The following is a 16,754-nucleotide window of genomic DNA, read 5'->3' as shown; positions in this document are numbered from 1 at the left end:
GTTCTTGCGCGTTCCTTCAAGTGTTTTTTTTTTCATAAGTTCAAGTAATGTCATGCAGTGTGTATGTTTGTGTACAAGTTCTTAGGAATTTGATAACGATGTCTAGAATTTGATTCATTGTTAACAGAAGAAAAGCAATATGCCAATTCTGATAATTCATCTGGAATCTAAACGACTGTATTGATAAATTCGGTGATTGAAATCAACGATTATTTTCTGAAAATTGCTAGTAACTCTGCTGTAGATATGTAATTGTTCAGCTACTTCAGAAATAATAAATTGAATAACTTTACATTTAGATTTTCTAAAAATCACAAACGAGGAAATTTACACCTGTGTTGGCAAAACGCTAATCAGATGATTTTGACGTTCATGCAATCAGCTTAAAAATTGAAGATGGCCTCAGTTACAAAATGGCGGATTATATAATATTTCACAACTATCTCAATATGGGTATCAAATGACAGAGCTTAACTAGTGAAAAAGATGCAGATTCCAGATGGCCGCAGGTACAAAATGGCGGATTGTATATTATTTCACGACGACCTCATATGGGTATCAAATGAGACTATTGAAAAAGATGCAACGAATTTATTATTTTTTATCTGCTCAATATACCGTAGATTGCTGAGGAGAGTGGTGTGAAGGCTGCTAGCTAGGACCTTCAGAATTATTTTTCAGTTTTTAGTACATTATTTTCATCATTATCTTTTTTCTTCAATGCCATGATATGAAAAACTTTCAATACTGTTTCATACTCGTTATAATCTTAATGTAAACCAATTTGCAGTGCGACGTTTCGTTCGATAGATTTCATCATTAAATCTATTTTTTAAATACAGATCTATTTTATTTATCGATTTTTTTAGCCACTGTAATAACAAATTCAGCTGTGTATTACTATAAATTGTTTCCCGACGTTAGTCTTCTACTTCCCCGGATATTAATTGTGTAAATGTGTACGCCTTTACGGCTGGCGTCAATGTTTTGGTTGGTTTCCGGGTTTTGTCGTGGTGCTTTGGTTTTAATCTCCAAAAATTTCAACTTCAACTACGGCAGTCATCTTCAGTAGAGTGGTCGAAGTAGTCTTCTTGACGTATCAACTGAAACTGAAGTTCCCATTTCTGCCGTGTCATTTATAGCGCTGATTTTTCGCGCACTTTCTGTAATGGCGGGTTCCCGCGTAGTTCCCGCGTGATTTGATTGTCTTGGCTTTGTTTTGGCGCTTTTCAATGCTGTATGACAGATCTTTGTCAGATATGTTCTCTCTTCCTTTCTGTTGAAGTTCAACACCCTAGTGAACAAAGGTACGTGAAGAAAAGTACGTCGACGACGAAATAAAACACCCAACAAATGTCTTACAAGCGAACGGCTTCGACAGAAAAGACATAATCTGCACTACGCGTCCAAGGGTCAAAAAAAGAAACACCGGTGAAGATCAACCCCAAGGCGCTGATATCTGCCATACATAGAAGGTGTCACCAACCGAATCGGGAAAATTTTAAAGAAGAAGAAAATGAACAGAGTCTTCAAACCAACGAAGAATCTGAAATTAGCAAAAGACAGCAGAGATCCACTTAAATCAGCGAGAGTTCACAGCACAAGATACTGTTCGAAAATACCGAAAGGCTATCGACATCGAATTATTATTCAACAAGAATGTATTTCGAAGCCATAGAAATACACAAACACCAAGAGAAGTTCAACAGAAATAAAGAAATTGATGAACATTTCTGTGCAAGTTTTTAGTCAAAATGAAATTCGATATTTTTCTAATTTATGTTATCTAAGCTGATTTTCAAAGTCGATCTCAGATGTTATGGGTCTTTATCTCCTGAAGATGGCAACTTGCATTGAGAAAACGCGCGTCGTGATGAGCACTGCATTTCTGGTAATTAGGAAAAATGCTTGTTTTGGGATTATTCTGTATACACCACAGGTTCCTTTCACTCGATAGCAACCACAATCAAAATCAATAATGAAATCGGGAAGATGTAAATCAAAGTCCATCATACAAAAATATCACTTTTTATTCTCTTAGATATAAATCACAAATACTAGAAACCGAATTTTCGATCGTATCATCATTAGGTTTCCGATTCACTGAGAACTTTCATACTTTCCTCTTGATCTTCCGCTTTCGATTTTTTCCTCGTGAAAATCATTTCAATAGTCCACAAGACAACTACAGAAAAAGTCACACAATTCAAAAAGAATATCCCTCCTTTGTAATCTCCTGTGGCGTCACGAACATAACCTAAAAACAAAAACCTCTCGCATTCCATCATAGCAAGCCTGATAATTTTCATTCTAATTTCAAAGATCATTTTTATAGAAATGAAACTGCCGATTGAGTTCTTAAAAATTTACCTAGGAAGGTGCCTCCCGTTATAACGAAAAGTCCATTGAAAACCAGCTGGATTCCAGATGCCGAGGCCAATCTATCCAAAGGAACGTAACTAGGCAAGGTCAATGACAGGTACACTGTTCTGATGCCTTTTGCTGCTCCTAAGGCTACTGCCAAAGCGAAGAGATAGTCAACTTCAATGGTGATTGAGATCACTGTGAAGATAGAAATGATTAATTTCAGGATTTTCAGCACAGTCAACAATATTGGAAAAAAGTACGTCACTGACTTGTTACAGTTTATTATTTTTTTAGATTAATCAACTAAAAATACAACTTTTTCGTAGCTGATACCCAGCAGGATCGATGAAAAGATTTGCTGTATTCTAAAAAATGCTCTGGAACCGTTTCAGTGAGTGATCAATGCATACTGAATAAATTTCTTAATACTTTCTGTTTATGATCTTGACGTCCCTCAATATTTATAAAGATTCATATGCTGAGGTTGCAACTTTGCTCCGGTCACCATACTAATGTAAACTGCTTAATACGCATCCGTGCAACTTTGCGTATTTGGAGATTGTTTTATATTTCTATATCCTGTAATCGTATAAATTTTGATGTCTATGAACTTGGAATATTGAAAGATGGAATTGTGCATACTTTTTGTTTTTGTTTTAGAATACTGAAGTTGAAATTGAAACATCTTCCAATTCACGTATTTGCTTGAAAGAATTTGAATTGTTTCATGACATTTAGAACGCTATATACAAGATTATATGAAACTGGGAGTTTCAATAAAAATGCAGGTGGTGTAAGACCAGAAACTATAACAACGCCTGAACTAGAAGAAGCTATACTTGATGCGATGAAGAAGATCCTTTAAATAGTACCAGGAAGATTGTACCGCAGCTGATAGTCAGTTCAGACCACGAAAATACTGAATACTTACAACTTCGAACCACTATCAGGCCCATCAATGAAATGAGGTGCATAACTCTCGGCGACTTATCAAGCAAATCCCCGATATAAGACGCCAGGAACCTGAAGATGATGTCGGCAACCCCGAGGATGGACAGAAACTCTGCTATCTGCGTGGTCGACATCCCAAACTCGCTCAACATAAAAGGCAACGACAACGAAAAGTCAATCTCCGCAAACACCGTCAGAGAGATCCCTAACATGATACTGCAGTAGGTGTAGTCTTTCAGTAAAGTAAGGTCGAAAATCTTGACGATGAACTTGAGGAACTGCTCACAAGCCGAGGTTTGTTTTGTTTTCTCACTCAACTCGTTGTAAACTTTCTCCTCCTTTGGGTCTGCCTCGAATATGTTGACGGAACTTTCTAGGTTCACCGTTGAGGCGCTCCTCCACCATTGGAACTTCGTTTTGGTGTGTTGTTGTCTCTCCAATGTGGGAAATGCACCTGAAAAACATTGTCTGTAACGATTTGTTTGGGCACCAAAACTAAAAGTGGATGAAGAAATAAGAGGGACCCTGTAGTATGATGGGTGGGTGTAACAAACACAGAATTATACTGTGAGTAAAACTGTATTCATAAACTGTTTACAACTAATTAACGAGTGATCTAATCCTGTTTGGATCAACGTGTCAGATCGACGGATTGTGATCGCGGAAGCATGTCACTCGGCTGAACGCCACAGTGTTGCCAGACTCAATCAGTGATACCACAGTCACAGAACACTCTAACTAGGGTGTTCTGTGCCACAGTCCCTACCACTATTCATTGAACAGACCTGTTCATTGACAGTCCTTTTGTTCCATTTTCATTCCAGCTTACGAATATCATTAAGCATAGCTGGGAACTCAGCACACTCATTGAAGTCTAAACATTGAAGCGGCTAAACAAGAAAGTCGATACTTTGTTGCTAAATAAAAAGAAAATTCACTTCAAATACTTTATATGCATATTACCTGGTTCGAGAGACATCACGCTGGTGTCTAAGCCATATATTCCTGCAATTTCTTGTTCATAACTTATCGAGATGATGGAATCCTTTCTGCGGAATGGTAGTTCTCGAGAAGTCACATATGAATCTGAAATCAAAATGAAATCTAGGATGAAAAATACGATCAGATATAATTACATTTAGCTTAATTCGAATTTCAACTCGACCCCAAGAAATTTAGTTCATTAAAACTTAATGAATGGGCCTTATGTTCTAAAAAACTCCGATAGCTAGTATTTTGGGTCGCTAGCTCGTCTTCAACTCAAACATTTCTCCAAGTAATCAAGCACTATTTGCATTTACTGTGGGAATTTTCAAAACAAAGGGACTCTTACTTTTGAAAAGTCATATCTCTAGAAATTCATCTTCCACGCTCTTTTCTATTTTATTACAGATGCACCTATGGAAAAACATGGGGGCTAAAACCAGACATGGTATATTGGTTATACACGATGGTGGTTAAACCCATGATAACATACGCATCTCTGGTCTGGTGGCCAAAGATGAAGCAGGCGACCGTCATCAACAAACCAGGCAACGTGCAAAGACTTGCATGTTTGGGAATGACGGGAGCAATGAGAACTACCCCAACAGCTGCATTGAGGAAACTCCTGAATCTAACTCCTTTACACTTTGTGATAATGGGGGAGGCCAGGATGGGCCAATTCAGACTGACTATATACGTCCGTCTTGTAAGCTATCTTGCAGTGAGTAAGGCTTATTAAATTGAGACTAGGGGCTCTGACAAACCCGGTGACATCAAAACTAGTCTGGGAATGCCATGAAGAACTGAATGAACATGCAAACAGGAACAAATTAACTTTGTACTGGGTGCCAGGGCATTCAGGAATCACACGTAATGATAAAGCTGACTAATGCGCTAGATGCGGATCATCAACTTCATTTATAGATCCTGAACCAGCTCTGGGGGTACCAAAATCATTGATACGAAACTAGATTAGGACATGGACCAATAAGAAGCACACAGAGTACTGGACAAAAATACCTGGCAACAAACACAGTAGAACCTTCATTAGGGAACCGTCCGAGAAAAGAACCGAAGAACTTCTTCAATATAGGGTTACTAACCGGTCATAGTCCGCTTAGAGAAGACCTGAATAAAATGGGGTTGTATAACGGAGACCTCAGCTGCAGATTATGCAACGAAGGGATAGAAACAGCTCTACACATCTTATGCGAATGTAAGGCACTGAATCACAGGAGGCAGGCAATATATGGACGTACAAGATTACGCCCAGCAGAATATGATGAACATCCAACACAGAACCTGTACAAACTAGTACCGGAAACGAGACTGATGGAATGGGTGTCATGAGAAGATGGGAGAATAAACGCAATAAGCCCAAGACGCTGCAGTGTTTTCTGGAGACTTGGACTAAATAGACAAGTCAGACAGCTCCCAAGGTACAAAAAAAAATTATTACAGTCCGCTGTTAAAAAGGCCGTTTTTGTTTGGTTCTGATCGGGGAAGGTTCTACCGGTGGGAAAGTCATCGAAGTGCTTGAAAACATGGTAGTCGGTTGGCCAGAGGTCTGGGGAGTATTGTGGGTGAAGCAGAAGTGAGACGCTCACTTCGTTTACTTTTCGGACGGTGATTTGTGAAACGTGCGGAAGGGCGTTGTGGTGGAGCAGGATCAGACCTCTTCTGTTGACCATTCTCGGCTGGTGCTGACGCAATTTTCGATACATTCCTTCAATATGACTGCTGTGATTGTTTGGCCCGGTTGTAGAAAGTTATAGAGAATCACACCAGCCGTTTACCACCATACAGTAAACATGGTATTTTTCACCTTTGGGAAGTGCCTGGGTGGATCACTTGTGTCCAACCACTGTCCCAAACGTCTCATGTTGTCGTAGAGGATCCACTTTCTATCACACATGACGATCCAATCCAAAAAAGATCGTTTTGGTTGCGCAATTGCAAAGATGAACAAACCTCGAAACGTGACAATTTCTATTGATCGTTCAAATCGTGGGGCACCCACTTTTCGAGCTCTTTACCCTTTCCAATACTTTTTTAATCATCAAAAACCGCACGGGACCTGATGTCTAGTTCTTCCGCCATCCCAGGCACTGTTTGCAATGGGTCCTCAAATCCTCGTCGTGGATTACTGTAGGTCGACCACTTCGGGATATTAAAACGGGCAGAACTTTTAAAACAACTCAATTTTTTGACCGTCAATTATTCAGTTAGAAATAGCCTTTTATAAATTTGATGATTGAGTATCAAGAAAGTTTTCAAAATTCATTCAGTTCAACTGATTTATTAAATCTAGTGACGTACTTTTGATCAAACAATTTTTAGTGATAAAGGTTTCAAAAACCATCATGTGACTAATTTTTCCATCGTTTTTATTGAAATGAAATGCGTTGATTCTGTCAGTGGATATTTCAGTACTATGTAAATATTAATTCATCTCTGTTGACACCTATAAATTCTGATTGTGTTTGCATTTAACTTTAAGTATATGATCAATTGTTCCACAAGATAAAAGAATACTGAGATTTTCACATCAATTCTCAATCGAATCTTCTTTGTTGAACATCCTCATAAACAGAATGATTTAAAAACTGAAATCGCACTGGAGAAGAAAATGAAAGATTTATGTAGTAAAAGGGGAAGTTAAATGAAAGAAGGAGTTGTAGGGAAAGGAAAAGAAGGCAAGGGAAAAGAAGAGTATCGAATAAGTTATCGATTACTCTTCAGTGAGTAAAGATGAGTGGAAAACATAAGACACAAATAAGAAAAGAGCAAAGGGATCGGCAGTGATAATATTTTTTGTAATAGAAAATCAATAAAGAAATTTGCAGAGCAATTGATTAAATAATTAGATAATAAATTATGAAGTAGGTGGGGAGAGATATCGTAGGAAATAATAAATTAGAAGACACACGAAAAGACAGCAACCAGAAATCTGACGAGAATTGAAGTGAAATAGGAGAAGAAATAAGTAACAACGAACAAACATGGGACAAAACCCAATTAGTAGACGAAAGAAAAAGTAAAATAAACTAAAATAGCAGGCAAATATTCAAATTAAAAAATAGAAAATTGAAAAGGAGTATACAATTCGGAATATAAAAGGCCAGAAAATAAATATAGCAACAAAAAAGAAGAAACCGATGAGAGAATGGTAATTCAAGAACATAACAGTTGGGCTGAAGAGTTCGTAGGCTAACAATGAAAAGAAATGTTTTGATGAAATTTGATTTTATTATTCATTATAGTTGTATTCGAACTATATATAACGATTTTTCTTTGGCTTTAAAATAGGCCTCAGTTGCGACGATAACCCATTCATCGGCCTTAAATTTCTTTCCAGCGAGCATTCTCTTGAAGTCTGAGAACAGGAAGAAGTCACTGGGGACCAGATCTGGAGAATACGGTGGATGCGGAAGCAATTCAAAACCCAATTCATACAATTTTGCAACTGTTTTCATTGACTTGTGACTCGGTGTATTGTCTTGAAGAAACAGCACATTCTTTTTCTTCAAATGGAGTCATCCCAAAATGGGCACGACGTACCTGTGAACCAGAGAGTCTTCATGAGGAACTCAATCACCGAAAAAATGCCTTCAAAGGGAATGTATACCGCAAAGGAGAATTCGGGCGGGCTTACGACCCAGGAGAGAGAACGCCAAAGTAACCCCAGCTTGGCTAGTCAAAGAAAAAGCTTTTCTTCGCTATTTTGACGAATATACTATAGTTTTTAGATTTGATGGAAAAGTAGTGTCTGCCTTGGTTTATCATGTGCAGATGTTGAAATGCCATTTGTGAGGTTAGGTTAGTATCTCTTGTACCTAACCTTTCGATTAAATCGTTTATTATTATTGAATGTCCTCTTTCTCAGCGATGCATACTTCGAAAAACAGTCGACAAAATACCGGCGAAAAAAGCACCCCTTCATACTCACTGCTTCTAACTCTGGGAATCTTGCTGACTATGATTTTAGGAATTTCGTGAAGAACTTCGTGGTCTTCCCCCAGAGCACTGTCTTCTTCGTCCACCTCCTCGATTTTCGACAGCTTTTCCTTCTGATTTTCGTCCGGAACTTCCTTCAAGTGGAACTTGACGGGCTGCAGCAGGCAAGCAGCAATGAAAGTTTGGGCGTAGATACTGGAGAGGATCAGGATGGCTCCTTTGGTGTCGAATGATTCCAGGAGGAGGTCCAGCAGTTGCGGCATCAGAATCGGACCCAGTCCTGCTATCGTCATCGTTATACCGAACGCTTTGTTTCTCTTTTCGTTGAAGTAGGTACTTATGGCCAAGGAGTAGGAGGAGCGAGTCAGGACAACTCCGATGGCTGAAAGTAAAGGTTGGTTTAAGTTACAGCTCCGATTAGAGATACCTACTAGACTGCGACGACCCCAAACCGATTTGAAAAACGGAATAAAATGTGTGACTCACGGTCGTTTCTGGAAAACGCAAAGCATGATTTTTCTGAAAATTTCAGCTCTCACATTTCCTTACCTGTTCTATCGATCTAAAATATGTTCAGCATTGCGGCGTTGCCACTTCTATCAAAAAGTCCTAGCAACTTTATATTTTTAAAGGAACACCCCGTAAATTAATACATTTTTGGAATCGCTCTGGTATTTTAATACTTTTTTGTCAATGTCCTATACTTATCTCTATCTGTTTTCGAGATAAAAAATAAATTGTGCTAAATATGATCCAAAACATAACCTTAATTGAAATTAAGTACATCAGTACTCTCAATTCATGAAAAGTTGATATTTTGATGATAGTTTGGACAAACTCGAAATATTCAAATAACACCATATCATACAGGGCGTGCTAAAATTACTATTATTTCCATTGTGTATAGAAGTAGTCAAAAGTTCATTTTTTCAAATGAAAACCCCTGTATATTACTCGGTAAATTGAAAGATGGTGAAAAATGCTTCAAGATGATATATCATGTCCCTATACATAAATCGTCAAGTTTTCTCAATAAAGTCGCTTCTTCTAGAAACATTTTTTTTTTTTAATTTGGATTTAGGTAGCAGTGGAATTATCAAGCTTATAGCAGTTTGTTTACTTTTATAAGTAATTTATAAACGGTTATTGACGGTGTTTCAAAAAATCGCCAAAAATGAATGCAAATATTGATTATTCAAACGAAGTTCTTATGAAATTATTTATTATACACGGACAGTGTGATCAAATCATTGCCAGAACTTGTAGAAAATTCAACCAAATGTATTCTGAATTAACACCAATGAACGGGAGGAACTTTGTAAGATTACAAAATAATTTCCTGCCGAACTGCGTGGCCGTGGATTTGAGACTGACCCATCACAAACGGTGCGTGAGATGATGGAAGAATTGGGCGTCAGCTCCCATGCGATTTCCGATGGTTTGAAACGTATTGGGAAGGTCAAGAAGCTCGAAAAGTGGTGGTCCCACAATTTGAACGATCGACAGAAATTATCACGCTTGGAAGTCTGTTCTTCTTTGCTTCTGCACAACAATCCTTTTTCGGATTGGATCGTCACGTGTGATGAAAGGTTGATCCTCTACAACAACAGGAAACGTTCAGGACAGTGGTTGGTCACCGATAAGCCACCCAGGAACTTCCCAAAAGCGAAAACCCACCGAGAAAATACCATGGTCACTGTATGGTGGTTAGCGGCTGGTGTGATTCACTATAACTTTCTGCAACCGGGCAAAACCATCACAGCAGAGTGCTATTGTTAGAAAATCAACGAAATGTACCCAAAATTGCGTCAGCAGCAGCCGACACAGGCCAACAGAAGAGGTCCCATCCTGCTCCACGACAATGCTCGTCCACACGTTTTTCAAAGCAACGTGCGAATATTAAACGAAGTAAGCGTTAAAGTTCTGCCTCACACCTTTCGCCAATCGACCACCAACTTTTCAAGCACTTCGACAAGTTTCTCACCGGTGAAACCTTCGTTAATCAGGAACATGCAATAACGGCCTTCGTCGACTTCATCAAATCCCGAGCACATAATTTTTATGCTGACGGAACTAATCGACTCGTTTGTTTGAATGTGGTTAACAATGTTTCATAGTGCATTTCATTAGTTCGGACTTGTATGGTCTTGTATGGTATAAATTGATTTGAAATCCCTAAAAGAATCTTCAAAATATTAAAAAATGAACAAGTTAGCTGAAAAAAAAGCGATTATATTAAGCAATAAACTGAAATTACAATGAAATAATAATGAGAGTAACAAACAAAAAAAAAAAAATGAAATACCTATTAACACGAAGTGAAATTTACAGAAATAGATTATTAACAAGGAATGAAAATTACAAATTGAAAGATTTCAAACCAAGTTACTTCACGACGTTTCGATTGTTAGTATCCACAATCGTCTTCGACTTATTCATCCAAGATTCGACTATTTATAGGTCATTCGAGTGCTTTCACCTATCTCCTCTTCTCTCTCTCCACTTCATCGGTTTCAGCGGAAGCTGACAGTTTGGCGGGAGTTGGCCGTGTTCCGCTTGATTAGAGGTTTCCATATGTTGCGTATCTCTACGCTAGCTTGACTAAATGCGTTGTTGGACAACATATATGCGGCTTCTTTGAATTTTCTTCTAAACCAGTGTTCCTCCTTGTGGATGGTTTCAGCTTGAGCCTACTTGATGTTGTGTTGATGAGTCCGAACATGCTCTGCTATTCCTGATTTGGTGGTTTCTCCTTGCTGTGTGTGTTTCTTGTGCTCGGCAATGCGAACATTCAATGGCCTCTTAGTTTCACCGAGGTATGATTCTCCACATCAGGTAAATGCAGTCCGCGTTTAGTGGCCTGGTTTCCGTGAGGCTGCTACGGATAGTGTTCCAACCCATATTATCCTTTCCGACAATCCTCTGATGTAGGGAAGTGCAAGTACTGGTTGTGGCGACTTCTCTTCCTTGTGGAGCTTTTGCTGTCTTCTAGTTAAAGTAACCATTCCGTTGAAGGTCATTTTTGATGATGCCCAGTTCCTTTTCGAGACCTTCCTTTGTATTACAGAGCCCGAAAGCACGGTCTAATAGAGTCTTGATGATTCCTCTCTTGGTCGATTGATGGTGGTTGGATTTCTGGTTCAGATTCTGTCTTGTATGAGTTTCCCATTTAGTGTCGGTTCTCTTCACCAATACGTCTAAGAATGGCAATAAATTTATATCATACTAGACAATGGAAGTCCGAACTAATGAAATGTAGTTGACGTGTGTTACGTTGGCAAAAGTTCACTGACCTGAATGGCGCTTGTTTAGATTAAATTTGATGAATATTTACTAAGATATTACAATTTGAAGGAGACTCATGAAAACGGAGAAAACCTTTGAAACAACCTAATAATAATATTGATGTTGCTGCTGAAGATCATTGGCTGTTAGACTCTAGAATTTATCATGCGTTTCAACTGTGATATTCATAAAAACCAATATTAATCTATTTGTTCAATCACAGACTTCTAATAAACATTATTCAAGTATTTAATCAGTCTCAACCAATTAACTCAAGTGTCTCGTCATTTTTCACAAATTCAAATCATTCGTGGAATCTGTAATGCAATATCACTAAATATTATTAAATAAAGTGAAATTTGGTTTAATGAATTGATGGATGTAGCCGTTACTACGTGGTAGGAGATCATTATGAAAAATGAGAAATCTTGTATTTGTAACTAACGTTACTGCTGTTGGTGAAAGGGGAATACGGTGGCTGAGGCATGATTGCGGCGTTGTTTTTGGCCAAAAAATTACGAACAACCAATGACGAGTGAGCAGGTGCATTTTCGTGATGCAAAAGCCATCAATTGTTTTTCCACAATACCGGACGTTTTCTTCGTATTGCTTCTCGCAAGCTGCGTAGAACTTCTTGATAATACCTACTCCTTATTGATCGTACGACCATGTGGCAAGAACTCCTGATGCACTACGCCACGGTAATCGAAGAAGAGCAGTGTGGGAAACCTTGACATTTATTTGATCAAACTTGGCGTGCTTTTTTTTTGGTATTGACTCTCCTGGGCTTTTCCATTGGGACGATTGAACTTTTGTATCGATGTCATTGTTATATTCTTGGTAATAATCAGACAAACATGCATTGCACTTACTTGCTTATAATTTGTTTTCTTTCTACTAACCGTTTCGAAATGATTTATTGTCTTACAGAAATTTTACTTTTTGCCATATGCTGGGTAATTATTAACTGGGTGTGATCTCCCACATTTGGTACAGTTTTTTATTGTCTTCATCTTTCTACTAACCTTATTTACCGCTAACCATACATACATACGTAAAAATTAAGTGGGTGTTGAAAAACTGGCTACATTTCATTAATTATTAATAATAAATCAGATTTCCTGTAGAAACTATTTCAACAGAATATATTTCCACCTGAAATGATTTATTTTATAAATATATAATATCCCTCCGATTATCAACTAAACCAACCGCCACTGTTTTATGGTCCAACTCACTTCCTGTAAACAAAGTTATGCTTCCTTCAATGTAAGGATGGAAAAGGCCTCTCTATTGTCTTTTGTTACTCTGAGACAGATATTATAAGTTAGAAGCTGACCGGATCAGGTCGCTTGTATCTTCATAAGTGTACAACTAACTTAATAGACAAAAAATCTCACATGCCATAAGTCCGTAAGCTAGTATGAATCCGGTCATGGATTCGGTGAACGTCAGCAAAAAAATGCCCGCCGACATGAAAAAAGCTCCGATCAAGGACATTTTTCTGTATCCGAATTTGTTTATGAGCGGCCCGTTCATGAGTCCGGCCAACATTCCAAAACCAGAGTTCAAATTGATGATGAAGGATCCTTGAGTTGCTGACAGGTTGAGGTGTTCGAAGCTGCCGAGTAAAACCAGGCTGAAACCGGATAAAACTCCAATGAACTGAAAAAAACAGACATAATGAGTGAATTTCTTGAAACCCCAATGATTCTGACGCATAATTCCACAGTATTAAAAAGTTTTTACTCGAGCTTTTTTTGATGGAACGGTTCTGGAAATCCATATATGGTTATTTCAAAAGTTATGACCGTTTTAATGTCATGTGCTTTCGTAGCTCCATATCCCAATAAATATTTTGTATTCCATACATTGTTGCTGATAATTTTCTTTGCAAAGTTTAATTTTTTGTGTTTTTTCAGCTTGTTACTACTATATGATGTCGTTAGGCGGTTTTTGACCAATTTTTCTCTACGAATTCAAATTACACGAAGCGCTGCCAAAACCGCCCGAAAAATGTTTGGTAATGATACTGTTAACGAACGTTGGTTTGCGAAATTGCGTTCCGGAAAATTCAGCCTCGATGAGCCCCGAAATGGTCGACCTACAGTATCCCAGGACGAGGATTTGAGGACCCTTTGTGGAGACTGACCATCACAAACGGTGCGTGGGATGGCGAAAGAACTGAGTGTTAGCTCCCATACGGTTTTTGATGGTTAAAAACGTATTGGAAAGGTCGAAACGCTCTGAAAATGACTGCCCTACGATTTGAACGATCGACTGAAATTGTCACATTCAAATTTCCTGGCAAAAAGAAAGTTTAGCCTCAATGAAACATTTTTCACAGGTTTTTAGTAGGTTCCTCTATCGCCATATTCGCTGTAACTGGTTTCGAGACAAAACTATGATATTAGGCTTATGGCAACGCGTTCTAGCGAGGTTTGGAGTTTAGTCGAGCATATTGTACGAACTTACTCTATTTTGACACAAGAGGGGGTATGGATTGCACACGGGCGCTACATGGGCTTAAGCCGCCCCTGTCTAAAGCATCTTTTATTTTTCGGACCATATCCATGCTGAGAGCTGTTGAAAATGCTGATTTATCAAAGAATTAGACACACGTATTTGGTAGAAATAAAGTAGAGTTGAATTTATTTGGCATGTAATCTTCTTATGTTGTTGAAAGAGTGAAACAAGAGATTAACCTGCCATTTGGACTGGCAAAGCTAGAACTCTCTGTTGCAAGACAAATACTGAATGCATAAGATATGTACTACACAACTTGATAAAAAGAGGAGATTGTGAGTTAGCTGAGAAAAAAATCTTTCACAATATTTTTCAGTACAAAGCATCCAGTACAATTTTTTAGGGATTTTCAGTATTAGCGATATCTAGCAAGGAAGAAGAAATACTGAAGTCATTCCAGTCTTTCGTTTTGTTCATGAACAACACACATTGTCGCTTTCAATATGATTCCATAATTGTTATTCCAAAGTAGTGTAGCAACAAACAAACAGCGGCAAACAAAGATAATTTTCCAGATGTTAGAATGTTAGTCGTATCATTGAAAATAATGAATATAAGTAATCCTGGTGGGAAATGGAAATTTTTGAAGAACATTCACAGGTCTTTAATTGTATTTTTTGTATAACAGACTCGGTTGAGTAAATTAACACAGAATTAGCAAACGATAGTAGACAAGTAAAGAAATTCCATATTGAAATCTAAGCCCTGTTCACTAAGATGCCACTTTTTTATTTTATCGAATATTTAAAATAGTTGTAACGAGAATAATTTTTTCAGTAAAGTGAGATAATAAATGTCTTCCTTCCTGATTTCACTAATCATTGATGTATACAAAAAAATCATTTAGTCGAATATTTTGAAACACTCCACATTTTTGGGGCCCCGTTAAAAAAGTTTTCTCACTTACACCATTCAAAGATGCAGCCAGAACAATGATCCACCCGTATCCTCCATCTGGGGCCTTTCGCACAGTTTTCTTCATGATGATATCAGCCCCTAAAGTGTCATTGCTGCTTTTTGAACGTTTCACTGAACATTTCGATGATACATTTGAGATAATTCACTGCGACGTCTTCCGTTCCAGCTCTTCATTTGTTTGAAGTTGATATGAGACGTGATATTATATAAATAATTAAAATCTTGCTATCCAATTAAAAAGCAATTGAAGTGCTGATAAGGTTGATAATCTAAGTGGTGTAAACATCATTTTACAATTTGATTTTCTTATCTGTCGTTCATAATGTTTTGGATCTTCGATTTATGATTTTCTTTCAGAAATACATTGTTGTAGTGGTGTCACGAAAACAACAGCAAATACAACAAAATATTTTTTTGTAAAAGGACAGAATTTTCATAGCGGCACACTGTAGTATTTAATGCATTCACTTCATTTCAACTTTACACATACACTCGTGAAAATGTTGACTTTTGTCAAATATTCGAAAAACTGTCAATACAGTTGAATACAAAATTTTATTGAATATTAAGTTTGAATAGGTACTGTATCGACGAGAGATCCATATATATAAGAAAATAAATATTTCGAAATAAAATCCCGAAGCATTTTTCTCTCCCAACTACCTACCCCGTAGGTTCTAGTAAATACTTGCCGGAAAACACTACTTCTCCGGCTACTACCACGCTGGATATTGAATTTTATCCGACAGACATTAATGCAACAGAGGTTAGTCTCGCATATGTTTCTCGGTTAAAATATTACCTTTTACCTAAAACACAATATAAACATACAGGGTTGTGGCATACCTGCCAGGGAAATTTAACCTTCAACCCACCATCCTGTTAATTTTTTTTGGGGTCGAGTAATACCTCATTGAAAATAAGATACTTTTCATAACTCAGCAATAAGAGTTGTTTCTTAGAAATTATTTCAAAATTATTTTCGAAATCAACTTGTAGTAATCAATAATTTTAAAAGCGATGAATGAAGCAGTCTCAACTCTTGGTGTTCCACAAGGTTCTGTGTTGGCCAGAATTTTTCAACGGCCGACTCCCGCTAAGCCGGTGAGGCGAAAAAAGAGAAAATAGGGGATAGAAGAAAGCGCTCGAATGACCCATAAACAATCAACTCTCGAATAAATAGTCCAGTCATCACCCGAAGACGATTGTGAATACAAAAATCGAAACGTTGTGAAGTAACTTGGTTGGAAATCATTGTTAATTTATTTTTTGATTTTTTTGCTTATTTGTATTTTCAATCTTGCACCTTTTTCTGTTATTTTTTACTCTGTGGTCATTTTTATTTCGTATCTTGATTATTTTATTTGTTTTATTGTATATTCATTTCACGTTTTATTGTTTAACATAGTTGATATTTTAGCTATTCATTCATCTTATATGAATCATAATAGATTCATATAAGACAATGAAAGTCCGAAGTAATAGTCCGAAAATACACGTGTATTTGTTGACTAACATACAGATTCTGAGTACAACTATCAATTTATAGTTTTCCTTGAGTTTGACTTTCGAATTATTGAACCAAGATATCGCCCACTCCTTGGTCTTCTCACAGAAATAGAGATTCTTCCTATTGATATGATTTTCGATTCACATAGGTGATATTTACGTGCTGTGGTGTTTTATCCGCTCGCGACCTATTTCCTTTACGTTCGGTTATCCTCACAGAACAGAACACTGATAAACTGTCAATATTGACAGAAAAG

General features: G+C 37.5%; 1 protein-coding gene across 2 annotated transcripts; it reads right to left on the bottom strand.

Moving 5' to 3' along the window:
- Positions 1 to 2,012: 2,012 nt before the first annotated feature.
- On the bottom strand, positions 2,013 to 15,773 carry LOC111505431 (monocarboxylate transporter 9). 2 transcript variants are annotated; one of them, XM_074181486.1, is made up of 7 exons: positions 15,681 to 15,773; positions 12,945 to 13,209; positions 8,252 to 8,641; positions 4,282 to 4,404; positions 3,299 to 3,772; positions 2,371 to 2,562; positions 2,013 to 2,257 (listed from the first exon to the last, which is right to left on the bottom strand). In XM_074181486.1, exons 2-7 carry the CDS (start codon positions 13,096 to 13,098, stop codon positions 2,088 to 2,090), a joined length of 1,503 nt encoding a protein of 500 aa, XP_074037587.1. In that variant the 5' UTR covers positions 13,099 to 13,209; positions 15,681 to 15,773; the 3' UTR covers positions 2,013 to 2,087. The 2 variants fall into 2 exon arrangements, with proteins under 2 accessions (XP_074037587.1, XP_023016001.2); XM_023160233.2 differs by lacking the exon at positions 15,681 to 15,773 and adding an exon at positions 14,978 to 15,208.
- Positions 15,774 to 16,754: the final 981 nt, after the last annotated feature.

Source organism: Leptinotarsa decemlineata, unplaced genomic scaffold, assembly GCF_025532065.1.
Source record: "Leptinotarsa decemlineata unplaced genomic scaffold, Ldec_3_MD MMD2_tig00026314_RagTag_RagTag, whole genome shotgun sequence".
Classification (NCBI taxonomy): domain Eukaryota; kingdom Metazoa; phylum Arthropoda; class Insecta; order Coleoptera; family Chrysomelidae; genus Leptinotarsa; species Leptinotarsa decemlineata.
This window is presented reverse-complemented; position numbering and strand designations above follow the sequence as displayed.

Excerpts from the sequence above, each read along its gene's own strand:
- LOC111505431 (XM_023160233.2), bottom strand. The coding sequence starts at position 15,052 with ATGAAGAAAACTGTGCGAAAGGCCCCAGATGGAGGATACGGGTGGATC. Across the intron at positions 4,405-8,251 it reads GATTCCCAGAGTTAGAAGCA|ATTCATATGTGACTTCTCGA; the intron begins GTGAGTATGAAG and ends TTTTGATTTCAG. Across the intron at positions 2,258-2,370 it reads AACGGGAGGCACCTTCCTAG|GTTATGTTCGTGACGCCACA; the intron begins GTAAATTTTTAA and ends TTTTGTTTTTAG.